Source organism: Electrona antarctica (genome assembly GCF_951216825.1).
Source record: "Electrona antarctica genome assembly, chromosome: 11".
Taxonomy (NCBI): domain Eukaryota; kingdom Metazoa; phylum Chordata; class Actinopteri; order Myctophiformes; family Myctophidae; genus Electrona; species Electrona antarctica.
In genome coordinates, this window is record NC_136792.1 from 29,394,747 (window position 1) to 29,418,720 (window position 23,974).

Genomic DNA, 23,974 nt, shown 5'->3' on the forward strand with positions numbered 1-23,974 from the left:
GAGCTTTTGTTACATACCACACATTACCAATGGACAGGAACGTAGAGGTCCTCCACTACAGTATTACACTGTATCTATCTAGTAAAGATAACATTCAAGCCATTTTCATATAATCTTCGCATAACTTCCAGGTATGCTCATAGCCTCTATGTTGTCGATGCTTAATTCTTAGGCACATCTAAATCAAACGGACTCATTATGAATGTTATTATCTGCAGCTGTTTGGATCCTGCTATGACACAGTCCAGTAGGAAAACAGTCCATTGGAGCATATGTCCACCATGTCATGGTGCCCGGTTACAGTTTTTCTTAATTTAATAATATGATTTATTTTTGTATCTATTACATTTGAGACAAGTTGTGAGTGCGCAGTTTAGTTGGGAAAGTCATAGCCGGCCGCCGCCGGCGGGTCGATCTTACACACTTGTTTAGATTAAATCTATTAAGGAGATTATACACCACCAGCAATTCCTACCTTTCAAAAAGTATAATTGCTGGTATCTGGTGTTCTAATTAATAGCCTCAGAAAGTGACTGGGACTGAAATGTATTGCAGTTGTGTTTCTGGTCAATGCCACTGTCCCTGGATGCATCAATACCAGGGGACCGGGGAAAAGCCTGAAATGCCTTAAATGAAGCACCTTATATGTCCTTTTCGCTCTAACAAATGCACACCATCCATCAGGCTGTCTAGTGTTGTTGTTTGAGCATCACAACTCTTGTGGAATGACCTGTCCGCTTTTTAAATTTATTTTGTCTTATCTGGAGCTTAACTGTAATGTTGTGACTACAGGCACTTAAATCTTCCTCTCTGCCACTATGACAAGTTACCTTGACCCTTTATATAAAACGGACATCCAGGAACACAGCATGTTTAGGTTTTTGTGCTGTAATTGTCACATCAATTCTAGAATATGGACACAGGGAATAAGCTTCTGATAAGGCCTAGTAGGAGAAGATGAAATACGAACTGATTTACAAAAGATGAATGAATGCAGATTCACTTAGTTTATCTCCGTTTGACATTCATTTAACATGGTACGCCTTATAGTTAAAATATCAAATATCACTGTTATCAGATCATGTCAATATATTATTTTGAATGTTGCTGCATGCAAACTCACAACATTCACACTTCAACTCCAATAGTGGTTAGAAACAAATTGGCTATATTTCCTTTGGTGAGGTTTTGCATGATGAATACAGCCGCAAGTGTGACCCACTTTCGTAATAATATCACAAACCAGAGGTCGAATTAATTTAACTGCATACCCTGTAAAATAATCTATGTTAATTTAACTTAGCCTGGAAACTAGGGATGTGCCGATGAGACATTTTGGCCGATATCGATATCCGATATAATTAATTGCTGTTATGGCCGATAACCGATATTACCGATGTCGATGAAAATTATGATAATTTTGTCCATTCTGAAAATTACATGTAACAGGGTATCTGCACTTCAGGCAGGTCAGATTTAACTTAAATACCTTTTATATTTAATATTGTGAGCTTGTAGATCTGTTCAAGCTGTTACTTTGGGCTTGTTTATCTGTAAAGACAGACCGATTAATCGGACCGATTAATTAATCGGCCTGATTGATTAATCGAACCAATGCCGGTTTAATCTAAAAACAACTAAAATCGTCCGATACCGATGTGTTTGCCGATTAATCTCCCATCACTACTGGAAACCAGACAAATGTGCTAGTCTAGTGCAAAACAAAAGTGAAAATAAAAGCCTGTGGCAGATTTGGTCTGGCCCCGCTCGGTTGTGTTTGGATTTCCCTGCCCCTGAAGTTGTGAGGCACCTATCAGGCCCACCATGCAAATATGGGGCAGGTTTAACGGAGGCATTTTTTAAAAATCTGGCCCTAAATGCAGGTTCCACACACAGATCCAAGACTAATATATCTACGCAGTGGTCTGGCCATGCCTGGTAACATTTTTCAGTGTACACAAAAATGCTGTGACCCGGATCGGATTTCCCCGTGGGAGGAGGTCAAAGGGGGGGTGAGTGTAGCAGAGTGGCTCAGAGCCTCTGCCTGATGGCCTCAAAAGTCTAATATCTCCCCCGGTCCATAGGGATGTCCAACATCTTAAACACTAGTGGTTAATATGTTGGACTTTCACGCGGGAGTCCCGAGTTCGAATCCCGGGCGTTACACATGCACATACAGAGTCAGACAACGCGTGTGGCTGTGCCATGCACACACACGCAGTCACTTGTAGAATCGGCATGCACCACTTTAAAAGAGTGTAACTCAGCGAGTGTACACATACAACAAAATGAACGCATTTGGTTACATTTGTCCACTCTCTGAGTTGAATTGCCACTCAGGATTTCACAGGGTAGATAAGCACCACGCAGCGTATTGCATCAGGTGTAGGGATCTAACTTCCCGCTGTAATTGGACTTGGTGATGAATGGCATTGTGGATCTTAATGTGGCAGTATGGTTTCATCTTGAGCCGCTGGCTCTCGCTGGCTATTATCTCTATCCCGTGAGGATACATTGTGTCTGAGCCTTTGTTGGCTCTGTGCAGTGGAGTGGTGCACCTAATCTATTTATCACAGGAGCTGTGTGACCACCCAGCCAGGTTGCTATATCGGATTCTACAAGGATCCCATGTTGCATTTCCTCTGGGGAAGCATGCAGCTTTACACCTATCAAACAGTGCCGCTGGGGTGTTCCCTCCCGCCCCCACAATACGGAGCGTGGAACATCACATTATCTAAATGTATTTTTAGATAATGTAATGTCGTTGGGAATTTGGGATTTTCTGATATGCCCCAATATTGTGTACATTGTTTGTCATTTTGACAATTAAAGATGCAGTCTATATCTTATTTGAATCACTAAAGCAATATCTTAAACAATCTGTATGGTAGATTATGTTAATATACAATATAACTAGAACATCTGCAGTGGTCGAAAAATCCATTTTAATTTCAAGAATCGAAATGGAAACTCAACATATCGTATCGTTTGACTTTGTATCGTATCATTTTGAAATGCTAATAATTGGTATCGAATCGTTTTGCAATTTAAATAATAGTATCAATACTAAGCACGTACATGTGTGAATTCTCTGTGTTCATGTCAAGGTGCAGGTTTGTCCATATGTGTTCAAATATAATGTCCATGTATTTGCCAGAGAAACACTGTTTATTTGATATGCATACTAATAAATGTTTCCCTAAAAAACCTGCTATATCCACATGTTTCACACATATTTCATGTCTTTGCTAAATAGTTACTGTAACGATTTTAAATCATTGAATCATGAATCATGAACCAATATCGTCCATGTACGTCAACCATGTACTGTGATATTTATCGTATCGCTATTAAAATGTATTGTTACACCCCTATAGTTTACCCTACTCTTCCATTGAGAAATATTGATCCTGGTATTGGGCAGGACACCTACTGTACTGGTTGACATGTACTTATAGTACAGCCTGAAGCTCATAAGTGCAATATCTCTCCTGGCCAAGCCGGGATTGGCTCTTGACCGATCAGTAGAGGTTTGTTCTCTCACAGGGGAGACACGTGTTTGAAAGTTATGTATTGTAGATTTATGGCCTCCAAACGGTATGCTCTTCATGCTCATCTCCATTTACAAGACACGAGAAGAGGCAACTTTATACAGTATAGTACAGAGAGCACTTAACCACAATCTTTCATCTCTATTTTAGGCATGTCATTATAAGCAAACATTTTCAATTTCAAAGATTTTCTGAAATAGTGACAATTGCAGCTACAAGTTGCATCGCTGTACGACAAGCTCACAAAATGTCGAAGTATATAGGGCTTATTATTAAGTATTTATTAAGCATTTGCCAGATCTACACTACAGTAGATCAGTGGTCATGAATATAGCATGTGCCTTGCATCCTCTATGCTACACAGTAAAACATTTTATTTACTGTCACTACAATTCCAGATCATATTTGAAGACTGTTACCTAAAATTATTTTCAGCATGTGTATAAGGATGTTGCTTCATTACACATCATTTGCATATAGTCACCAGCACTTACATACTAGTAATGGTTAAATGATATTACTCAATAAAATTATACAATATTTATTTTGTTGTCAGCAGCCTGCTTCTGGAATGTCCAGACCAACATGATCAGCACTGACCAGCACTTAACTGATGATTCTATGGCAACATGTGCTTGATCACATAGACTGGACGTGTCTAGTTATTTGTTCATGTCGGGATGACACCTTTTCCCAGATTCTTCAACCTTCAAGGATAGGGGCTAAAATACACCATCAATCAAAATCAACTCCTAAATTCTGTGCCGACATAGAACAGCCAGAAAGGCCCTCCATCTCTGTCTCACTAGTTAGTTAACAACGTTATCTGTCAGAGTTGTTGTCTTCCTGGTTGTGTGGACTGAGATGTCAGTCACACTTCGCTAATGGCGCCAAAAGCAGGTGGAAGTATTATCTCTGATCTTATCCTTGACTGTGAGAGGGAACCCATTTCCTCAGCATGGTCTTTGTTTACCCAGGTGTTACATGAAAACATATCGGTTCAAACACGCAGAGACATACTTAACATTTAGTGAGTCGGCATGCTGATGGAAACCAGACAAGGCTGTATACTGTAAAGCCATTGATTTCTCTTCCTGACAGTGCTAACAATTGGACACATCAGGGATGGCTTGGCTTCGCCTCTACAGTTTAGTTAATGAAAACACCATCCTTTACCACTCACACTCCATCTCTGACATAGTGCAGCTCTGCCTATCAATATGGGAATGTCCTGTAGTGGTGAAAATTAATCTCTGGAGCCTGCAACCTGTGTGAAGAGATGTGTGAATAATTCACAACGTCTTGTTTGTCTGACCTTGAAGTCGTGTGTGTGTGTGTGTGTGCGTGTGTGTGTGTGTGTGCATGCGTGCGCGTGCGTGCGTGTGCGTGCACTCTTTCCTTTCTAGCTGGGAAGTGTTGCGGTTCCTGTTGTCAAACTTGCGCTGGTGGATGGAGGAGTACCGCTTCGACGGCTTCCGCTTTGATGGCGTGACCTCCATGCTGTACCACCACCATGGCATAGGTAAGGCTAGCTAACAGGGCTACAGTCATGTACCAACCAACACCATGGCATAGGTATAGCTATCTGACAGGAGTGGAGTCATGCAAGCATGTACCCCCCACCATGACGTGTATGCTATTGAGAGTATATATACAGTATCATGTTGTACAGTATCACCACCATGGCATAGGTAAGGCTAGCTAACGGAAGTGGAATCATGTTGTACAGTACCACCACCATGGTATAGGTAAGGCTAGCTAACAGGACTGGAGTCATGCACCACCACCATGTCTTCAGTAAGGCTAGCTAACAGGACTGGAGTGATGTGCACTGTGCACAAAGCATATCAGCCAGCTCATCCCATAGTCCAACACGCATTGTAGCACTGAGCATTTCATTTGCAATGCAAGGCAGCTGAAGCGTTGGGTTTAGCCAGCAGGGTTTGGCTGACGGGGCTGAACGGTGCCATTCCAGCGGGCTTCACAAGAATGGTTTATTTGATCTGGTGAACATGCATTGGTGCTTCATATCAATGTTCCTGTGAAAGAACTGATGTGTTGCAGGGAGAAAGGCCACATTCTTTAGTCTTCTTTCTTTTGTGGGGAATTCCAGACATTTTGAATAGAAAGTGGAGCAGCGAGATAAGCTGACGTGCGAAAATTGCTCAAGCCGTACTATAGCAGATGTGTGTAGTGTGCACGGCTGTTCAATCCGCAGGTGTAATATGGCAGATGTGTGTTGTGTGCACGACTGTTCACTCAGGTAGCGGCTTCTCAGGGGACTACAGTGAGTACTTCGGCCTACAGGTGGATGAGGACTCTCTGGTTTACCTGATGCTGGCCAACCACATTCTGCACACACTCTATCCTGACTGTATCACCATCGCAGAGGTGAGACGACCTACTCTGTCAAAAATTGTGTTCATTTGACTCTGTAAGTACACAAATGTAACCGGGCCCATCTGGTTATCTTCGACTCACAGAGTTATGAATGCATAAATGAACACTGAGGACTTAACTGTGTACTGTAATCCTGCATGTTTGCGCGCATACCACACACACACACACACAACCACACACACACACACACACACACACACACACACACACACACACACACACACACACACACACACACACACACACACACGTAAACTTAATATTCAGTAATGTCTCACTGACACCGACCACTGTTAAGATTAATGAGCACAGTGACTAACACTCTACCCCTCACACCAGTTGTCATTGGTTTAATTAAAATATGGTGCAGTGGTAAATGGGGTTGCCACCATTTTTTTTGGTATGTGTGCTGTCAAGTGTAGTACATGTAGTAAACATGTAATTTTTAGCATATTGTCGCACAGATAAAGATGCAAATGCAAAATAAAAAATAATTATTAAAGAAATCACTCTCACAGATGCAAACACACGGAAATGTAATTAGAATGTTTGTCTCATCCTAGGATGTGTCAGGAATGCCTGCGCTGTGCAGAGGAGTGGCAGAGGGAGGGCTTGGTTTTGATTACCGTCTGGCTATGGCCATCCCAGACAAGTGGATCCAGGTGAGCATGTTTGGAGAAAGGCAATAATATAAATTGACCATAAATAGCTCAACAAAGGGTGCAACAATTAATCAAACTAATTGATTTATTGGATTATACAAAAACATTCAAGTATCGATAATTTGATAAAATAATCGATCATAATGCTCTATTTTTGTCATGTCCTTGTAGGTGAAAAGTGTCAAACTTTAAAAAATACAGAAAATCTACAAGCTCACTCAATATTTCAATATTTCTTCAACACATTTGTTAAATGATTCATTTAATTGAGACCGCAGGTCGCATTTACTATGAAAACGTACATTTGCCGTCAGTCCGTCTGTCACCCCACGCCTCCATATGGGAATGCCCATATATGGAGATCCCTGATGTCATCAATATTGGCCAGCAACTCTACATCTGACCTCAAACCCTTAGATCTCCATATATGGAGCTGACCTGTTCCGACATTACATATGTTGATCCTTCCCCATCCGTGCTTCCCCTTCAATGTCTCCCTTGTGACTGATACCTGTCCATTCAAACTCTAGACAGGCCCGCCCCAAAGTTATTAATGTTATGAGCTTGTAGATCTGCTATTTTTCAATAGCTAAAGCATAACATAATGCTAACACCAAAAGGGGTCCCGCCCAAAATGGGTTAAATACATTTAAATAGGAAATTTAACATTTTTGTTATTAGTATTTAAAAATAAAAAACACAAGCCATTAGTCCTTTTCATCATTTTATTATATTTGTATTTGTATTTATTATAAATATATCATACAGTAGAGATAATTGAGATGGGAAAATAATGACTTACGGTAATACAAACTTGCTATATCCAGATTCCAGACCAACATTTAACCTGAGGCTGGGTATAAACGTATTTGCATTAATCTGCTGCCTGCAGCAGTGGAACAGCACTGTATCTCTGAACCTGTGGCCTCCTTGGTCAGACTGTAAAATACACTGTGTTAAAGGGGAATACCATTCATTTTAACATTACATTACTATGTCATTTATATACCTTAGAGCTGTAGAGTCCCCCCATTCTGTGTTGCCTATAACTGGAGGTCTGAAAAAAATCATTAACATGGTGAAGTACATCTTGATGATGTCATCAATGTTACAGGTCCATTTGCACACACTCTGTACAAATTGGATAAATGAACACTGAGGAGTTTACTGTGTACTGTAGTGTATCTCATGGCACATTCACACCAGTAATATTCACACTATGTATCAGTGTGAATTGTGAAAGCCAATGCTACCAAAGCGTCGACTGTTATTTACTTTTAAATGCTTTCTTAAATCTTTGCCAGATGAAAGCATACAATCACAACTACTCGGATACGGAATAACATGACTAATGTGAAAGCTTACTGTTACCGGAGAGGGGCAATCGTACTCTGGCACAGTAAGAAGTAATCATACCTAATGTGAAAGCAGCCTGAGTTTCTCAGGGAGGGTAAAGGCAGGGAGATGAATTTCAATGCAAATCTATGAATTTATTGCCCTTTGGTGTGAAATGAGGCATCCAATAAACATTACTCATAGTCCATGAAATCGGTCAGAATCATACTGTACACAGTCAAATGTATTTTCCAGAGTTTTGGATTGTTGTGAAGGGGGTTGAAATTACTGAATGACTTAACCCATTTTGGGCAGGAACCCCTTTTGGTGTTTCAAGCATTCTGTTATACTTTAGCTATTGAAAAATAGCAGATCTACAAGCTCATAGCGCGCCACCGAGTGGCGCGCTATGAACTTGTAGGTCTGCTATTTTTGAGAAATCGTAAAAATGCGGCACAAATCTTTGAATAGGTATATATTCTTTCAGAGCGAACATTTTTTTAAATTTCGACGTCAGGCCTAAATGACTTAAGCTGTGTGTGCATCAAAGCTGTCCCTGGTTCTTTTTGCTTTGTGCCTTGAGGTTAGTACAGTATATACACTTTTGTTCCTTTTGCTTATTTGTGTAGTAGTGTATTTCTCTGTAATCCTGCTGTCTAGAGCGTAATGTCAAGGTGATAACCAGCTATTATTTATGCCTTGTGACATTCATTTATGAATGAAAGAGAGCGAGTCATATAATGGTTATTGAAAAACAACAGCATTTGATTCATTATTCATCTGGAAATCGTCAATTAATCAGTAATTATGAAAACTGACAATAATCTTTTTTGCATTGATGTAGATTTTTATTAGACACAAAGAAGAAGAAATCAAAGAAAAGAAAATAAATCAAAAGGAACGAGAGTGGGAAAAGTAAGCTTTCAGTCTAGTCACTGGTCTGGTTGAAAGGCCTTTTGTCGTGCCTTCTTAAGAGGAGGCAATTCAATAGACCAGTATTCACCATAAGATTTTTCTTTGCTTCATTATTCTTTCTGAAACTGCTGTTCTTGGGGTAGCAACATGAAGTGTCCAACCTCACTAATGCTGGTGAATGGAAGCAAATTGCAGCAGAAATGCTCCAACTAGTGAAACGCCGTCCTAGAATAATGGAGGATATTATAGTAACAAAGGGGGACCAACTCCATATCAATGCTCATGATTTGCTTCCATTAGGCACTAGACCCAGTGACGAGGTCAGACACTGATGTTGCGTGATTAGGCCTGGCTCACAATGCATTCCAAAAGGTGGTTTGATTTGAACTGCAAATAACCACTAATCATACATGTTCGTTAAAAGACATTTGATTGTGGCATGTATAATAGCCTCAGAGACCATATGCATTTTCCTTTCAAAAGAAAAGGAAACGCCTGGGCGAGAACCCCTTCAATAATTGTAGTATATACAGGAGCGCTAACACGTCTCTCACTCTGCTAATTACTGATGCTCTGCAGCTTAATTCAATTGACACACGCACACACACTTCTCTTTGTCGGCCGGGAGATGCTAAGCCAAAAGAAGGACTCTTTCAGGCATGTATAATAAATACAACCGATTTGCATAACAAAACATCACACCATGACAATGTAAACTTCTATAGTATACAATAATAAAACAAGAAAAGCGGTCTCTGCCAGGCTTGTGGCCTACACAGGGCCCACACATTTTGATCACAAGACGTCAGATACAATGTGTGCTGATTTGCATGAGTTTGGACTACATCTGTAGCAGCAAAACGTGTTTTGAATAAAACACAATGTCTCGACCTGATTTAGCTCCACCATGAGTGGTTCTTCTTTGGCCTACTGGGAGTGTGTCCATGCAAAGTTTCACAGCGATTTCACAACAGTGCCGGAGATTAGCTGTTCACAGTTGGACCTACAGGCAGAAGGACGGACACAGAGATGGACAACATAGTCTCCTTTTAGATTATTCGTTTTATACATCTGCTATTCAAAAATAGACACTCTACAAGCTCCCATACATAAAACAACTAGAAATGCACTCTGTCAAGCTGCCAACTTGCGCTTCGCACACAAGTTGGCCATGAATGGCCGGCCTACTTGTGCGCGAGCAGAGCGCGCAACTTATCTCTGACTCTTGTCTGCAACTTACCGTCCAAATGCGTAAATAGAAACGGACACCATTAGCATCCATGAACTTTTTAAGTCCCCTATATATAACTTTGAAACTCAAATTTGTTGCGCCATCCACATACTGTATGTCCGTTCTTAGATAAACATACACAGTTACGTCATCACCCAATCCTTGATTGGCCGAGCGATGCCACCAACACATGGACCCAATCCAATCGGTCGAGGGGCCACCGACATACGCAGCAAACTGGCAATTTACGATCTGATTGGCCAAGCGACGCCACCAAAGACAATACACAATCCCTGATTGGCCGAGCGTGTCACCGAAAATTCACAACCCCCGATTGGCCGAAGCAGTCACGGACATACGCAGCCGAAAACGGTACTTGCGCCACTCTGCTCGCGCAAGTAATAATAAGTAAAAGCTGTAACAGTAATTAAAATCCCATCTACATACACTGTCTCCGAGTGTGTGCACAATAATGAACATACCGGTATGCATGCATGTGTACTGTACATTGTACAAGTAGGGGATATTGAAGTGAAGTGTTCAGCAGTCAGAGGTAGGTGAAAAGCCACAGATGTAGCTCTGGGCAATAGATGGACCTGGACCTCATCTTCCTGCGGAAGAACAGGCGTTTGTTGGCACTTGAAATGTATCCTCTCGCCATTGGTCTTAAAAGTGAGCTTGTGATCGATGGTCGTGCGAAGTTTATACTCCTCGTGACAGGTTTATGCTCAATGCGCTGTAATGTTGGCCATTTATCTCCAGGCTTGGGCGAATGGGCTGGTTTCTTTGGTGTTGCTGGAATTTAGGTCCAGGTGTTCTCACACCACTCCGCAAAAATGTGGATTGAGTTGTGTCAGTCATAACTGTGTTATTTGATCATTGTCTCCATCAGTAGCGAAGGCATGGGGAGAGAGTATGTTTTGCACTCCGTCCGTCCGTGTGTGAGTCTGTGTGTGTGTTCGTGTGTCCGTCCGTCCGTCTGTTACCAGCTAATCTCCGGCACCATTAACCCAGTCGATGCCACATTTTGCACACACTCCCTGGATGCCAACGATGAAACTCTGACCCAAATTTTCCAGAATGGCCTGTTATAGCGCCACCAGGAGGCCGACTTTTTTCTCGTTATACACTATCTCTATAGTCATGTGTTCAAGACAGATCTGTCCGATATTTCATATTCCATCCTAATTGGCTAACATTGGCTTTGAAAGTTTGCAGGATTGAACTAAAAGCCTCAAATCATGCAGCATGCAATTTATGTGAAATCTTTCACAGACTTTCCTACTAGTTTGATGTACAATATCTCAGGGTCTGATCGCCCTGACAGTCATCTGTGTGCAGGTTAAACAGGCCTGGTGAGATGCATGATAGATGCTTGTGGTGCCCCAGTCTAATTGTTTCAGCTAGAGGAGTAGTGACTGTTGAATTTGACTGTCTGCTGTGAGGAAAGAGAAGAAGGTGGGGGTTGTCATTTGAACTCTGTCATACACTTCTGTATAATATTTTATACAATCATAATAAGTAGAAATTAGTCAAACCAAACTGACTACTGTAGTTTTTACATTTTCCATGTTGGGTGGCACTTAGGGGACTAAGATGTGAGATATGGGGCAGCTACAGCCTATGGTTTAGGGAAACAAAAGCAGCTTGAATCTGACCACGGATTCAAACCCGCATGAGAGACAATATTTCTATCACTTTTCCAGTAAGGCATCCCCGCTATATGTATGGGGAGATATTGAGCTTATACGAGCTTCAGGCAGTACTGCTTTGAATCAGTCCCAGCTAGCCAAATGACGACTCTGGTGACGTTCAGGACTAGGCCAGATCACAGCCCATATGGGGATGATCTTTATGTCATTTCCAGTATGTCTTCACCAGTTGAAATAATATAGCTTATTCTGGGCCAGATCTGACTAGTTATGGTGACTTAAGCTGATGTGGCCTCGATCGGAGTCTCTCGGATTCATCCAGGGACGTCCATCTTAGTGGGCAGAATTTATGTTTGTTGAAATAAGGTGATATTCTGGGCCAGATCTGACTAGTCTTGCTTTGACTTGATCTGGCCCCAATCGAGACGTCACTAAGTCGTCCAGGTCCTGACCGTGCTTGCTGGGGTAGCTATGCTATATTGCATTATTTAACATACTCATCCATGCAGATTTTATTCATTGAGATGAGTTTCAGATTGCAGCTTTAACCATAACATGCTCCAGTAAAAGAGCAATATCCAGCCTCTGCAAAACATCCCTAGATAAATCACAGTTAACATACAGTACAGTGCACAGTGCAGTTACATGTTGTTTTGCCCATGCCATCTACACTCGAGAGGATGTTGTAAGACTATCTGCAATCTTACTGTATGATTGAATGAATGAAGACTGGTGTGCACTCTGGTTAGGAGCCCCAACATAATTCATAATTGATTATATTCTCATCCCTTGGGGTTTTCGAATGTTGAATGTATTCATTCATATCCAGGCCATCAATTTTTTCACGTGTGTGTGCTGTTTTTTTTTTTTTTTTTTAGATTCCTCAGAAAAAAATGTTTGTGGGAAAGCAGATAGCGGCCTCTCTCTGGGGGGTTTTGAGTATCTGTTTGGGTGACGAGGGTGCTGCGGATCGCTTGAATCATAACCTTTGTGTTTGCTGTATCTGGGACTGGGTAGATACAGGCTTCTCATTATTTTGGCTTTCTACATTTCTGGTAAAGGTAGCAATATGCTGTTTGAGATACAGAATGGCCTACAAGTTATGTGGAAAATGTCTCTTTTACACCTTTTTATTTTATCAAACAGAACAAATATTATATTTACTTGATCTTGAAGGATATCTGGATAATGTCTCTTAAAAGTGTTTTTCTTTTCTTGTTTAATCCAAGTTACCAACTACAACACAAGTTATATTTACTTGATTTCATGAGAAGCTACAGTGTGTGACCTTGTAACTGCATGCATCCTATCACACTCCAGTGTTTCTTGTCTCTCGATGGGGGATATCCACGCATCGTTAATCAAGTCTGTCTCTCACAGCAGTGGTTTTTACTCGGTAGCAGAGCGAGATGGAAAGAGGAGGAGGAGGAGGAGAAGAAGAGGGGGTTTAGTCCCAGACTTGACCTTCCTCAGCGACGCTTGTGCTAGCTGTGCAGCGAGCATTGCTGTACACCACTGAGGCGCAGCCTTCTTGACAGTTACCCAGAAGGTTCATGGGATAATCCTTTGGATGCCTCTGGAGAGGCAGTTGCTGCTCATTCTTTAAAAAAAAACAAAAAAATGGCAACAACATTGCTTGCAATGTAATATTCATTACATAGATCGTTCTTTGGGTTGCTTCTCCCCCTCTCAGATTATATGTGTTGCTTCCCTGAGGAGGCCACGCCATGTGAAACGTAAAGCCAGAGGAAAGCAAGCGAGCAGTGTTATTCATGTATTTCTGTGCAGGGATGCATTCATGTGCTTCCAGTGAAGTGCACTCAGGGTTGCCTAGACTCTCCTCACAGTGTCAATTAGGAGGGTTTTGAATGGGCTGAAGTATAGCCCCGACTGAGGTGTGTGCCTTTGAGAGTAAGCGAGGGAAACCAGAGACAAAGACAGAGAGTGAGCCATGTGTAGATTTAGAGAATCATGGTGTGCGATTGTGCGTACGTGCGAACAAATCAACAGCCTGCTGGTTCCTTGAGCTGGGTGTCATGCTGTGCTTTGTCCTTTGCCTGACTGATTCATATGACTCATTTCCTGCCTGTGCCAATCTGTTAGGATCAACTAGCTGTGAAATATGAAGATACCTTAATGAGAGAACCTGATCAAGTTTGGGATGATTCAATCTGATTACAAGCATAAAATGCTGTCACTCCTAATGGATAATGTGACAAAAGCCCTCTAAATTAACAAGTGCCCTTCCCTCTAGCTACAATAGATTGAGACGTAATTGCAACAATTAGATGTGGAGGAGGTAGGGAATTAGCCATTATCTCTTTTTGATGGTGATGCTCTGCAAGAAACAAGTCTACAAATAGGTCTGTGAGTCTGTCAATCTGTTTGTTTGTCCGAGGCTAATCTCACAAAATATACTGGACTGAACACCATACAGTAGTATGTTTTGTTTTGTGCATTCTGCCTGTAGACTGCTTGTAAGGAAGTACATCCATGCATTTTATTTCACATTATGTTTTAGATATTGTATATATTTTTGAGAGGCGCTAGCCCCTCCAATAGCATACCGAAATTATGTCATGTGGCAGCCAAGTCTATGGACTTTTAATGTTTGTATAGAGCACTAAATGATGACATGAACCGGTCCAGTTCATGTCGTCATTTAGTGCGGTTCACAGCCGAGTGTACGGTGGCTGGGTTGAGGACCAGTGTCTCCTAATCTGAGGCTATGGTTCTCAGCAGGAAACCGGTGGATTGTGCAGTCCAGGTAGGGAATGAGGCATTACCCCAGGTGAAGGAGTTTAAGTATCTCGGGGTCTTGTGAGGGGAGGACGGAGAAGGAGATCAGCCGGAGAATCGGAGCGGCAGGGGCGGTATTGCAGTCGCTGTACCGCACTGTTGTGACGAAAAGAGAGTTTAGCCAGAAGGCAAAGCTCTCTGTCTACTGAGCAATCTTCGTTCCTACTCTCACCTATGGTCATGAAGTGTGGGTCATGAACGAAAGAATAAGGTCGCAAATACAAGCGCCCAAAATGAGTTTTCGCCGACGGGTGGCTGGCATCTCCCTTAGACATAGGGTGAGAAGTTCAGTCACCCGGGAGAGACTCGGAGTACAGCCGCTGCTCCTTCGCCTGGAAAGGAGCCAGCTTAGGTGGTTCGGGCATCTGGTTAGGATGCCTCTCGGGCATCTCCCTAGGGAGGTCCTCGATGCATGTCCCACTGGGAGGAGACCCCGGGGCAGACCAAGGCGCAGATGGAGGGATTACATCGACTCACTGGCCTTGGAACGTCTCGGGATGCCCCAGGAGGAAGCCACCAACTTTGTCCTACACAAACATTAAATTCCCATTGACAATGAATGGAGAATTTTACGCCATAGTCAAATTACGTCAAATTAAACATTGCGTAACACAAACATTAATGACGAAGGTGAGGACGCAAATTGTGATTGGCCGGAATGAGATGATGTATTATAATGTACGATGATAAGAGCGCCCCTTACTTCACACGGGTATGATTATAGTATGTAAAGCACTTTGTGAGACCTCTGTGAAAGGTGCTATATCAATTAAATGTACTTACTTACACACCACTAAAGCACAAGAAGGAAATTGACGTTTTAGACGGTATGCACACTGTGACGTTGTGTGGTGGCCACTTCACACAAGTGTGATTTTTATATTTAGCTTTAATTTCATAATTGAATTGAATGCTTGTCGGATCGGAATGGATAGGGAATCCTGCTTCATGACCTCTGCTCTCTCTCTCCCTACCTCTCTCCCCCCTTCTCTTTGCCACTTATATTGGCTCATGTGACAAACGTTATGCAAAGCTCAGCCTCCCTCTCACGGGCTACGTGGCCTTCACATCTAGCAACCTAGGCCTGCACACTCTCTCTCCGCCTCTCCCGCCCTCTCTTGAGTGGAATTGAGCCAATCATAGCACATAGTGATACACTTTCCAGCCAACCTCTGTGGCGCACCCGTTCAGCGATGCTCAGCCAATCGTGGCGCAGAATGACACCTTCCGGCCAATCACCACGTGCAATATCAGACATGCTGTCCACCATATTTTGAGGACGCAATCTCTAGAATTATTAATTAAGATGTTTTTGAGTGGTGTAAACCACTCCTACAACTGGCTTTGTTAGTTTACGTGTCTGTCTGTCTGTCTGTTCGTACCAAAAAACGAGCATGGTTGCTATGGTCACCCAGTTCACACGGGTGTGTTTTCATTACGTCAGACATTACGTCAGACCACAGCTGATCAGTCTATATAAGACCGTACACCACTTCACACAGGTGTGATTTTCACTACAAATCCATGAAAATATCAGCCTATACATTATCTCCATCTACTGTATGAGTTTGATGAAAAGGAAATTTTGGTCCTGATACTTTAGTCTGTCTATCACACTGGCATTATAAACCTTTCAATTATAGCTTACTGACATTCAGACTGCCGGTAGGTAATGATAGAATACAAAATGTCACCTTGACTGCACGTGCTCATGGCTTTGCTAGTAGCCCAAGAGCGGCTCCAACTCACTTTCACCCCTCGCCCTATGTCAACCTCAGTTCGCCTGCTCTAACGGAGGCATTTCTGCTTCAGCCTGCTTTATTCTATTAGCTAATTGCACTCCGATGCCTTCCTCGTATTGAGTAAACTTCCAGTGCACGATTTAGACACCAAGCTTCTTCGGCTTGGCTTATTGCAAGCAAACAGCGAGGAGGGCCAGGCAGGCAGTGCCTTTCAGTAGAGCTAAGCCCCAGGCAGACTCAGTTGCGTGGGCAGAAAGTTCATGTAGCTCAAAAACAGTGAACACATACAGAGGCATTAGCTAGATCCATGGGATTGTCTAATTCTGCTCTCTCTCTTCTCACCTACGTCACGTGTGAGTTGGATGTCCTCATAGCAGCCAATGCGCTGTTGCAGAAGTGGATGTTAAAAGCAAGAGAGTCAGCATGCCTAGGCCAGTCATCACACCTAATACACTTGCTTCACTGTATAATATTTCCACCACCTCCGTACCAGGTGAGAAAGGTAGAGAACGCTGTTGAGTAGGTCAACAGTAGGACCTGCATTTTATTTATTTATTTGGTCCTGGCTCTGCCTAATTAATCCGGGTTCTCTGGTTGGCTGCTGACAGCAGGCTTGTAAAGTAAGATTTGTGCACTGCTCATTATCATTGATGAAGTGTAGTGTCAGTAGTGGCAGGCAGCTTGGCTGGTTTGGGTTGATGTGGGTGAGCCGGTGCTAGCCCAGTCATGGCTCTCTCTGCTTAGATGCTTCCACTCTTAGATTAATTGCTCCCAGGCCACTTATGTGGTTAAAGTGAACCATAATGATTCATAAGGAAAGGCAGAGCATTTGACTGCATGGAAACAGACATGGCTTGGATAATCAAATGGATGTTTTACTAGAGTTGAAAAGATAAACTTTTGTATTAAGCTTGTTCTTTTTTTTGCCTTTTCATTCCAACTTTATTTAAGATAATGTGAGAACATTGAGGGGGATCTTCACTTAAAATGATGCAGAGAGATGACAATCATGACATCGTGGAAAATACAAACAATATCAACCTCAACCTGGCATCCATATTTTTGGCACATCGTTATAGGGAACATTTTGAAAAAATAGCAGATCTAAAAGCTCACAACGTAACACAATGTGAAACGCTTTGAGCTTGAAGATTGGCTATTTTTGTTATTCTTGTGCAACCTTGACAATTTATAAAACTAGAGGTTCGGGCCGCTACATAGCCCTCGCATATAATTCTGTACTGGCCATATATGGAGCGTGTCTTGAGTGTACAGGGTTTGATGAGGTCAGATTTTGAGGTTTGAGGTCAGATGTAGAGTTGCTGGCCGGCTCCATATATGCAGATCTAGGTGATGATCCAGTCTTCTCCATGTATGGCTATACAGGGTTTTTTAGGTCAGTGTCGTGATCATATGGTGTGACGTATCACGAGGCGTGATGACTGATGGCCATATATGGTGGTGTGACGTGTCACGAGTCATGATGGAATGACAACCATATATGGAGGCGTGATCTGACTGACGGACAGGTTTTGCAAGTTTTCATAGTAATCTACAGCCTACAGTCGCAACAATTATTTTGGCCGCGCAAGTGAATATTTTACACGTCATCACAAACACACATACACGTCGATGAAGTAACCCAGAAACACTCAATCACACACACATACACACACTCAAAAAAAAAGTAATTTGTCGCGCACACACACACCTTGTCATTCACAGACAGACATTTTTTTGTGTTCTTTTTTTTTGCTTTCTTTTTTTATAGAGGGATAGGGTGACAGTATTCTTTTTTTTGTGGCTTTCGCCTTATTTTATATTTTTTATGGAGGGACAGACAGTAGGCTGACAGGAAATGGGGAGAGAGATGGGGGGAAGACATGCAGTAAAGGCCGTCGGGATCGGGAGTCGAACCCGCAGCACACTGCCAGACTGGATTACCAGCCAAGGTGCCTGGACCACTGAGCCATGGCCCAGGCCAGGGTGACAGTATTCTGACAGGAAATGGGGAGAGAGATGGGGGGGTGACATGCAGTGAAGGCCGTCGGGATCAGGAGTCGAACCCGCGGCACACTGCCAGACTGGATTATCAGCCAAGGTGCCTGGACCGTTGAGCTACAGCCCAGGCCCAGACACCGTTTGTCTTTCCCTCCGTAGCCCTTCCGGGTCGAAAATGACGGCAACGTAATATTGGTCATGATGGAGTGGTGTGCTACTGAGCGAAAATATGGGCCAAAGAACAAATGTATACGGAACAATTAAAATGACACGATCCAAAGGCTACAGCCATGATACATTTAGGCTAAATGTGTTGTAAATTGGACATGTGGTCTGCTACAACAAACCACAAAGAATAACAGCCACACGATAACACCCAGATGATAACACCCAACCTCTGGCCCTTTAAACTGCATGGAATTGTTGAGTGTGTGACCATATCTACATCTCTATCTACATAGAATGTTCCTAGAGTCACTGCTCCTCACTACTAGGTGGATGCTCCTTACAGTACACTGCTAGTTTAAATAACACCATTCATATTACTACAAAAATAAATTAATAAAGATAGTGACAGGAACTGCAAACATAATATGTTGGAAGAAAATAAACAAATCTGGCAGAGCCCTAGTGCTGTCTTTATGTTAGTGATCAGTGGTTCTCAGAGTGGGGTTTTGAGACCCCCAGGGGTCCTTGAGGGTGTTCTATGGGGGGCCCAGCTAAATTAATGATAATTCGGAACCAAATGGACCCTTATATGATTGTATTTCAGAGAGTGTACAAATGGAACCAAAGGGACTCCAATGTGGGTCCATGGCCTAATATGCATACCAAGCTTGGCCCTAGACACTGCTCACATAGGTTTTAAAGATCGGATGTGGTTGATTGTGGTTGCAGGTGATGACCACTGCATTGAGGTTGGCTGGCGGCATTAGTGATGACTGTGAGCAGAGAAAGATTTAGATAGAGATAGCCTCTATTTAGGCCAACCAGAGAGTTCAGCTTACCGCATCGATCCGCACAATTTACCCTCTTTTCTCAAAGGATTATGGTCCTGTAAAGTAATATAAAGGTTTCCTCACATGTCAATCATCTGTCAAGACCTGCTCCATTGAGCAGGCTTCAGGCTGTCAGAGAGAGTGGCTAGTCAAGCTTCCTGCCAATCAGACAGACTTCTTGTCTATCAAGGTTGGTTCTGGACATATTGTAGTTTTCAACCCTCTCACCTCCCAACTTGGTTCACACACCCGCTCTTCTACGCATGTTGTTTTTAATTTCAGGTCGATCTTGATCCTCTGGTTTTGTCCTTTTTTGTGTATTGTACCCCCACTTGACTGTGTACGGTAGGTTTGAGGAAATAGCACGCATTTGTGATTGCAACACTATCCGAAATAATGCACTGTGTAGACGGGTGATGTGATGCATTTCTTACAATCCTGCATATCCCTCTGACCTCTGCTGATGACCCTTTGGCTGGTAGTATGGATGTAGTTGGGCCCACAGCAGGGAATTGATTTCAGGCTTGGATTTATTGTTGAGTCCTCCCAATTGGATGAGAGGGTTTGACCTTGCCCATCGCAGGTGTGGGAGTGGGGGGCTGCTGTATGACTATCCATGGGCCATAGGGAAGTTATTAAAAACTCCATTACCACCATTCAAAGATAGACATAACTCACAGTGGGGATATAGAGATGTCAAAACAGATGGATTAGGGAAGAAAGTATAACCTAGACAGAACTTGTCGTGGAAGGAGCACATAGTGTACAGCCAGAACACAATGATGAGTTTTAGCCATCAGTCAGACTCAGAAAGGCTCTCCCAGCTGACCATCTATCATCCCCTCTGTCTGCACAGATCATAAAGGAGTTAAAGGATGAGGACTGGGACATGGGCAATATTGTCCACACACTGACCAACAGACGCTACGGGGAGAAGTGCATAGCATATGTTGAAAGCCACGACCAGGTAGAGTAAAGCCATCTCAATACGTTTTATAGCATAGCCATTGTCCAGCTGATGATCATAAAACCTGTGTGAACGTTTGTTTCGCTTAGGCTTTGGTTGGGGACAAAACGCTTGCGTTCTGGCTGATGGACAAGGAGATGTACACCAACATGAGCTCCCTAGTGCCCATGACACCTGTGATCGATCGCGGCATCCAACTCCACAAGATGATCCGCCTCCTCTGTCACGGCCTGGGCGGAGAGGGCTACCTCAACTTCATTGGTGAGTCTGTCGTCATGGTAACAAAAACAGAGAGACCCCACCTTGGCTAAGTTCAAGTAGACAAACATAATATCGAAGACCACCATCTATTAAATCATAGCCTTGAGCATTTCCTACAGTTCTGCATCACATCAGATATCAGGTCATCCTATCTCATATTGCTTGTTTGTGAACCTTCAAATAGATCAGAAATGTCTTTATGCTAAGATCACATTTATTGTTATGCATTGACATTGGGGGCCACCATATCATCTTACTTTGCTACTGAAGAGTTTTTACATTTTTGTTGTTTTAATATTTGTATTGGTTTTAAAAAAATGTCACGTACAGTTACTTACTTTACAAACCTTTACAAAAGACATACTTTACCAAACTGACTGGCAGACAAAACAAATAAACAAAAAAAAACTTTTACATTTTTGAATTGTTAATAAATATTTATTTAATTTCAGTTGAGGAAAATGTGATCTGGTGTTATTTTACTTTTATGGAGAAAGAAAACATCAACTTGTTTTTATTTGAGAAGCAGGTGTACAGCAGATACATGGCCCACAGTACAAAGTAATTCCCCCATTCCCTAGTCTCTCCCTCCACCCCTTACTCACTGACAAAAAATAATGAATACCAAAAATGTTATTAAAAATCAGAACCGTCTGAAGTGTCTGACTATTGGTTCTGTACTTCGTAGTACTGTACTGTACTGTACTGTACTGTACTGTACTCAGGGGCGGCCTTAAGGATCGGGAGGCCCCGTTCATGACGTCATCATTTTAATAATTAATAATTATTAAAAAATAATAATAAAATCAAATTGTATGTGTATTATCGGACTTCAAAGCATGAACAGCATACACAGCCAAGTAGAAAAATACACAACAGCAGCTTGATTAAACAATTTTTTACTTTTAAGGTATAACTGGAAGGCAGCATAGGCTATAAATGATGCAATCGCAACTCTCAGCGCTGCTAGTGCAGTGAGTGCACACACTGGGAAGTGGGAACAATTACAACCACACAACACAGGTCAATGTGACATGACAGGTCGAGTACCTGCAGTGATTATTAGCTGCTGCCAACTAAGTAAGTGGACGTACAGGATGAGGCTGAATAATAAGACAAGGCTGATTGGAAGGCTGCGATGCAATGAAATATTACTTCTACTACTACTACCTTACTACTACTACTACTACTACTACCACCACCTTACTACTACTACTAGCCACTGTACTGTACTGTACTGTACTGTACTGTACTGTACTGTACTGTACTGTACTGTACTGTACTGTACTGTACTGTACTGTACTGTACTGTACTGTACTGTTCTTCGTACTACTGTAGAACTGTTGTTCTTCATGGTACTGTACTTTGTAGTGTTCATCATAGTACTGTACAGTACTGTACTGTACTGTTCTTCGTACTACTGTACTACTACCGTACTACTGTACAGTAGTACTACTGTACTACTGTTCTTCGTACTACTGTACTACTACCGTACTACTGTACAGTAGTACTACTGTACTACTGTTCTTCGTACTACTGTAGAACATGCAGTACGAGTTCTTCATCGTACTGCATGCAGTACGGCATCACGTTGTGAGCTTGTAGATGAGCTTGTAAAAAACCGCTATTTCCATTTGCATGCTCGGACCCAGCCAGCCAGGGACACACCATTGGAGTGGCTGCACCACTCAAATAAATAAATAAATAAACATAATTAAATAATAGCAATAACATGGAAATGTCTCTTGAATAGAATTGTGACCTGTGATTCCAATGTGTATCAAAGAAACTGTATTGAAGAGTAATCGACATTGGTTTATATTCAATCTCCAGAGCTGAAGTAGAAATTCAAGGCAAAGGCAGTCTAGACTCGGATAGGCTTTTTCAATAGCAGCTAGTCCTCAGCCACCGTTGAAGCTCTCTTTATGTTCAACACAACAGTTAAGCTGTTCTGGGTGCATTGACACCTGCTGGTAAGGATAATAAAGTGATAATTAATGATGTTGGAGGTTGACCTTGGCTGAATTGAATGTGTTTTCACACTGGTGGTCTCGTGATCAATTTAAATACTGCATACCATAGCCCAGGGGTTCTCAACCCGTGGGTCGCGACCCCTCGGGGGGTCGCCAAAATATTTTAGGGGGTCCCCAAATTATTTTCAAAAAAAACAAAAGTTTTTTTTTTAAATTTTATTTTCACGATTTTTCAAAAATAGCAGACCTACAAGCTCGTAGCGCGCCACTCGGTGGCGCGCTATGAGCTTGTAGATCTGCTATTTTTCAATAGCTAAATTATAACATAATGCTTAAAACACCAAAAGGGGTTCCCGCCCAAAATGGTTTAAGGTTATTGTAGCAGTCAATTTATATTGGGGGTCGGGAGGGGGCGGGGCGGGGGTCCCGAGACATTGCCAAAGCATTACCAGGGGTCCCCGTCCAAAAACGTTGAGAACCCCTGGCATAGCCTGTCGTATCCACAGCATTTTAGCTCCACCTGGTGACTTGGTGTTCTCACCAAACTACAGTATGTTTGCTATTGTAGGATTTGAGATATAATACATCCCCTGTACAGGGGGATAGATCAGTGGTCCTCAACCTGTTCAGGCTGCGACCCCCCCAAATAATGTTTCAGGCATTTGAGGCATTCAATTTAATTTGACTCAATTCCACAGATCAGTATTGTGAAATATTGCCAATCTACAAGCTTGCTTAGAGCTCGCTTTTTCACATTTTTTGTCTCTTTCTTATACTATTTAACAATGTGGCCAATCTTTGATAAGTTTTTGAGTGGTGTAAACCACTCCTACAACTGGCTTTGTTAGTCTGTCTGTCTGTCTGTCTGTCTGTGCCAAAAAAATGAGCATGGTTGCTACGGTCACCCAGTTCACACGGGTGTGATTTCATTACGTCAGACATTACGTCAGACCACAGCTGATCAGTCTATATAAGACCTTACACCACTCAGTTCACACGGGTGTGATTTTTATAGTACAGTGTGTTGATTACTTTTGTTGCAGTAATGAACTTTTTATTTTCCTTCTTTTCTTCACATCCGTGTGAAGTGAGGGGCGCTCTTATCACATCACATCTTTATATACATCATAATACATCATCTCATTCCGGCCAACTAGAATTTGCGTCCTCACTCAAACTCAAAGCTGGCCATTCATTGTCAATGGCATTTAATGTTTGTGTTAGGACAATGTTTGTGTTTACACACACCCTCAAAGCTGGACATAGCCTCCTAATAAAAAGGTCTTAAAAGTCATCTGGGTCATCTGGCTGGACGTAGCCTCCTAATAAAAAGGTCTTAAAAGTCATCTGGGTCATCTGGCTGGACGTAGCCTCCTAATAAAAAGGTCTTAAAAGTCATCTGGGTCATCTGGCTGGACGTGGCCTCCTAATATAAAGGTCTTAAAAGTCAGGACCCACAGGTTGAGAACCACTGGGATAGATCACAG

General features: G+C 42.3%; 1 protein-coding gene across 1 annotated transcript in view; it reads left to right on the forward strand.

Annotated features, from left to right (window-relative positions):
- Window positions 1-23,974, forward strand: part of gbe1b (glucan (1,4-alpha-), branching enzyme 1b) — a 97,523-nt gene that overhangs the window by 34,411 nt on the left and 39,138 nt on the right. The window contains exons 8-12 of the mRNA XM_079514829.1: window positions 4,958-5,073; window positions 5,815-5,942; window positions 6,515-6,613; window positions 20,143-20,253; window positions 20,343-20,514. Coding sequence (XP_079370955.1) covers window positions 4,958-5,073; window positions 5,815-5,942; window positions 6,515-6,613; window positions 20,143-20,253; window positions 20,343-20,514 — 626 coding nt within the window. The remainder of the gene's footprint in view (window positions 1-4,957; window positions 5,074-5,814; window positions 5,943-6,514; window positions 6,614-20,142; window positions 20,254-20,342; window positions 20,515-23,974) is intronic.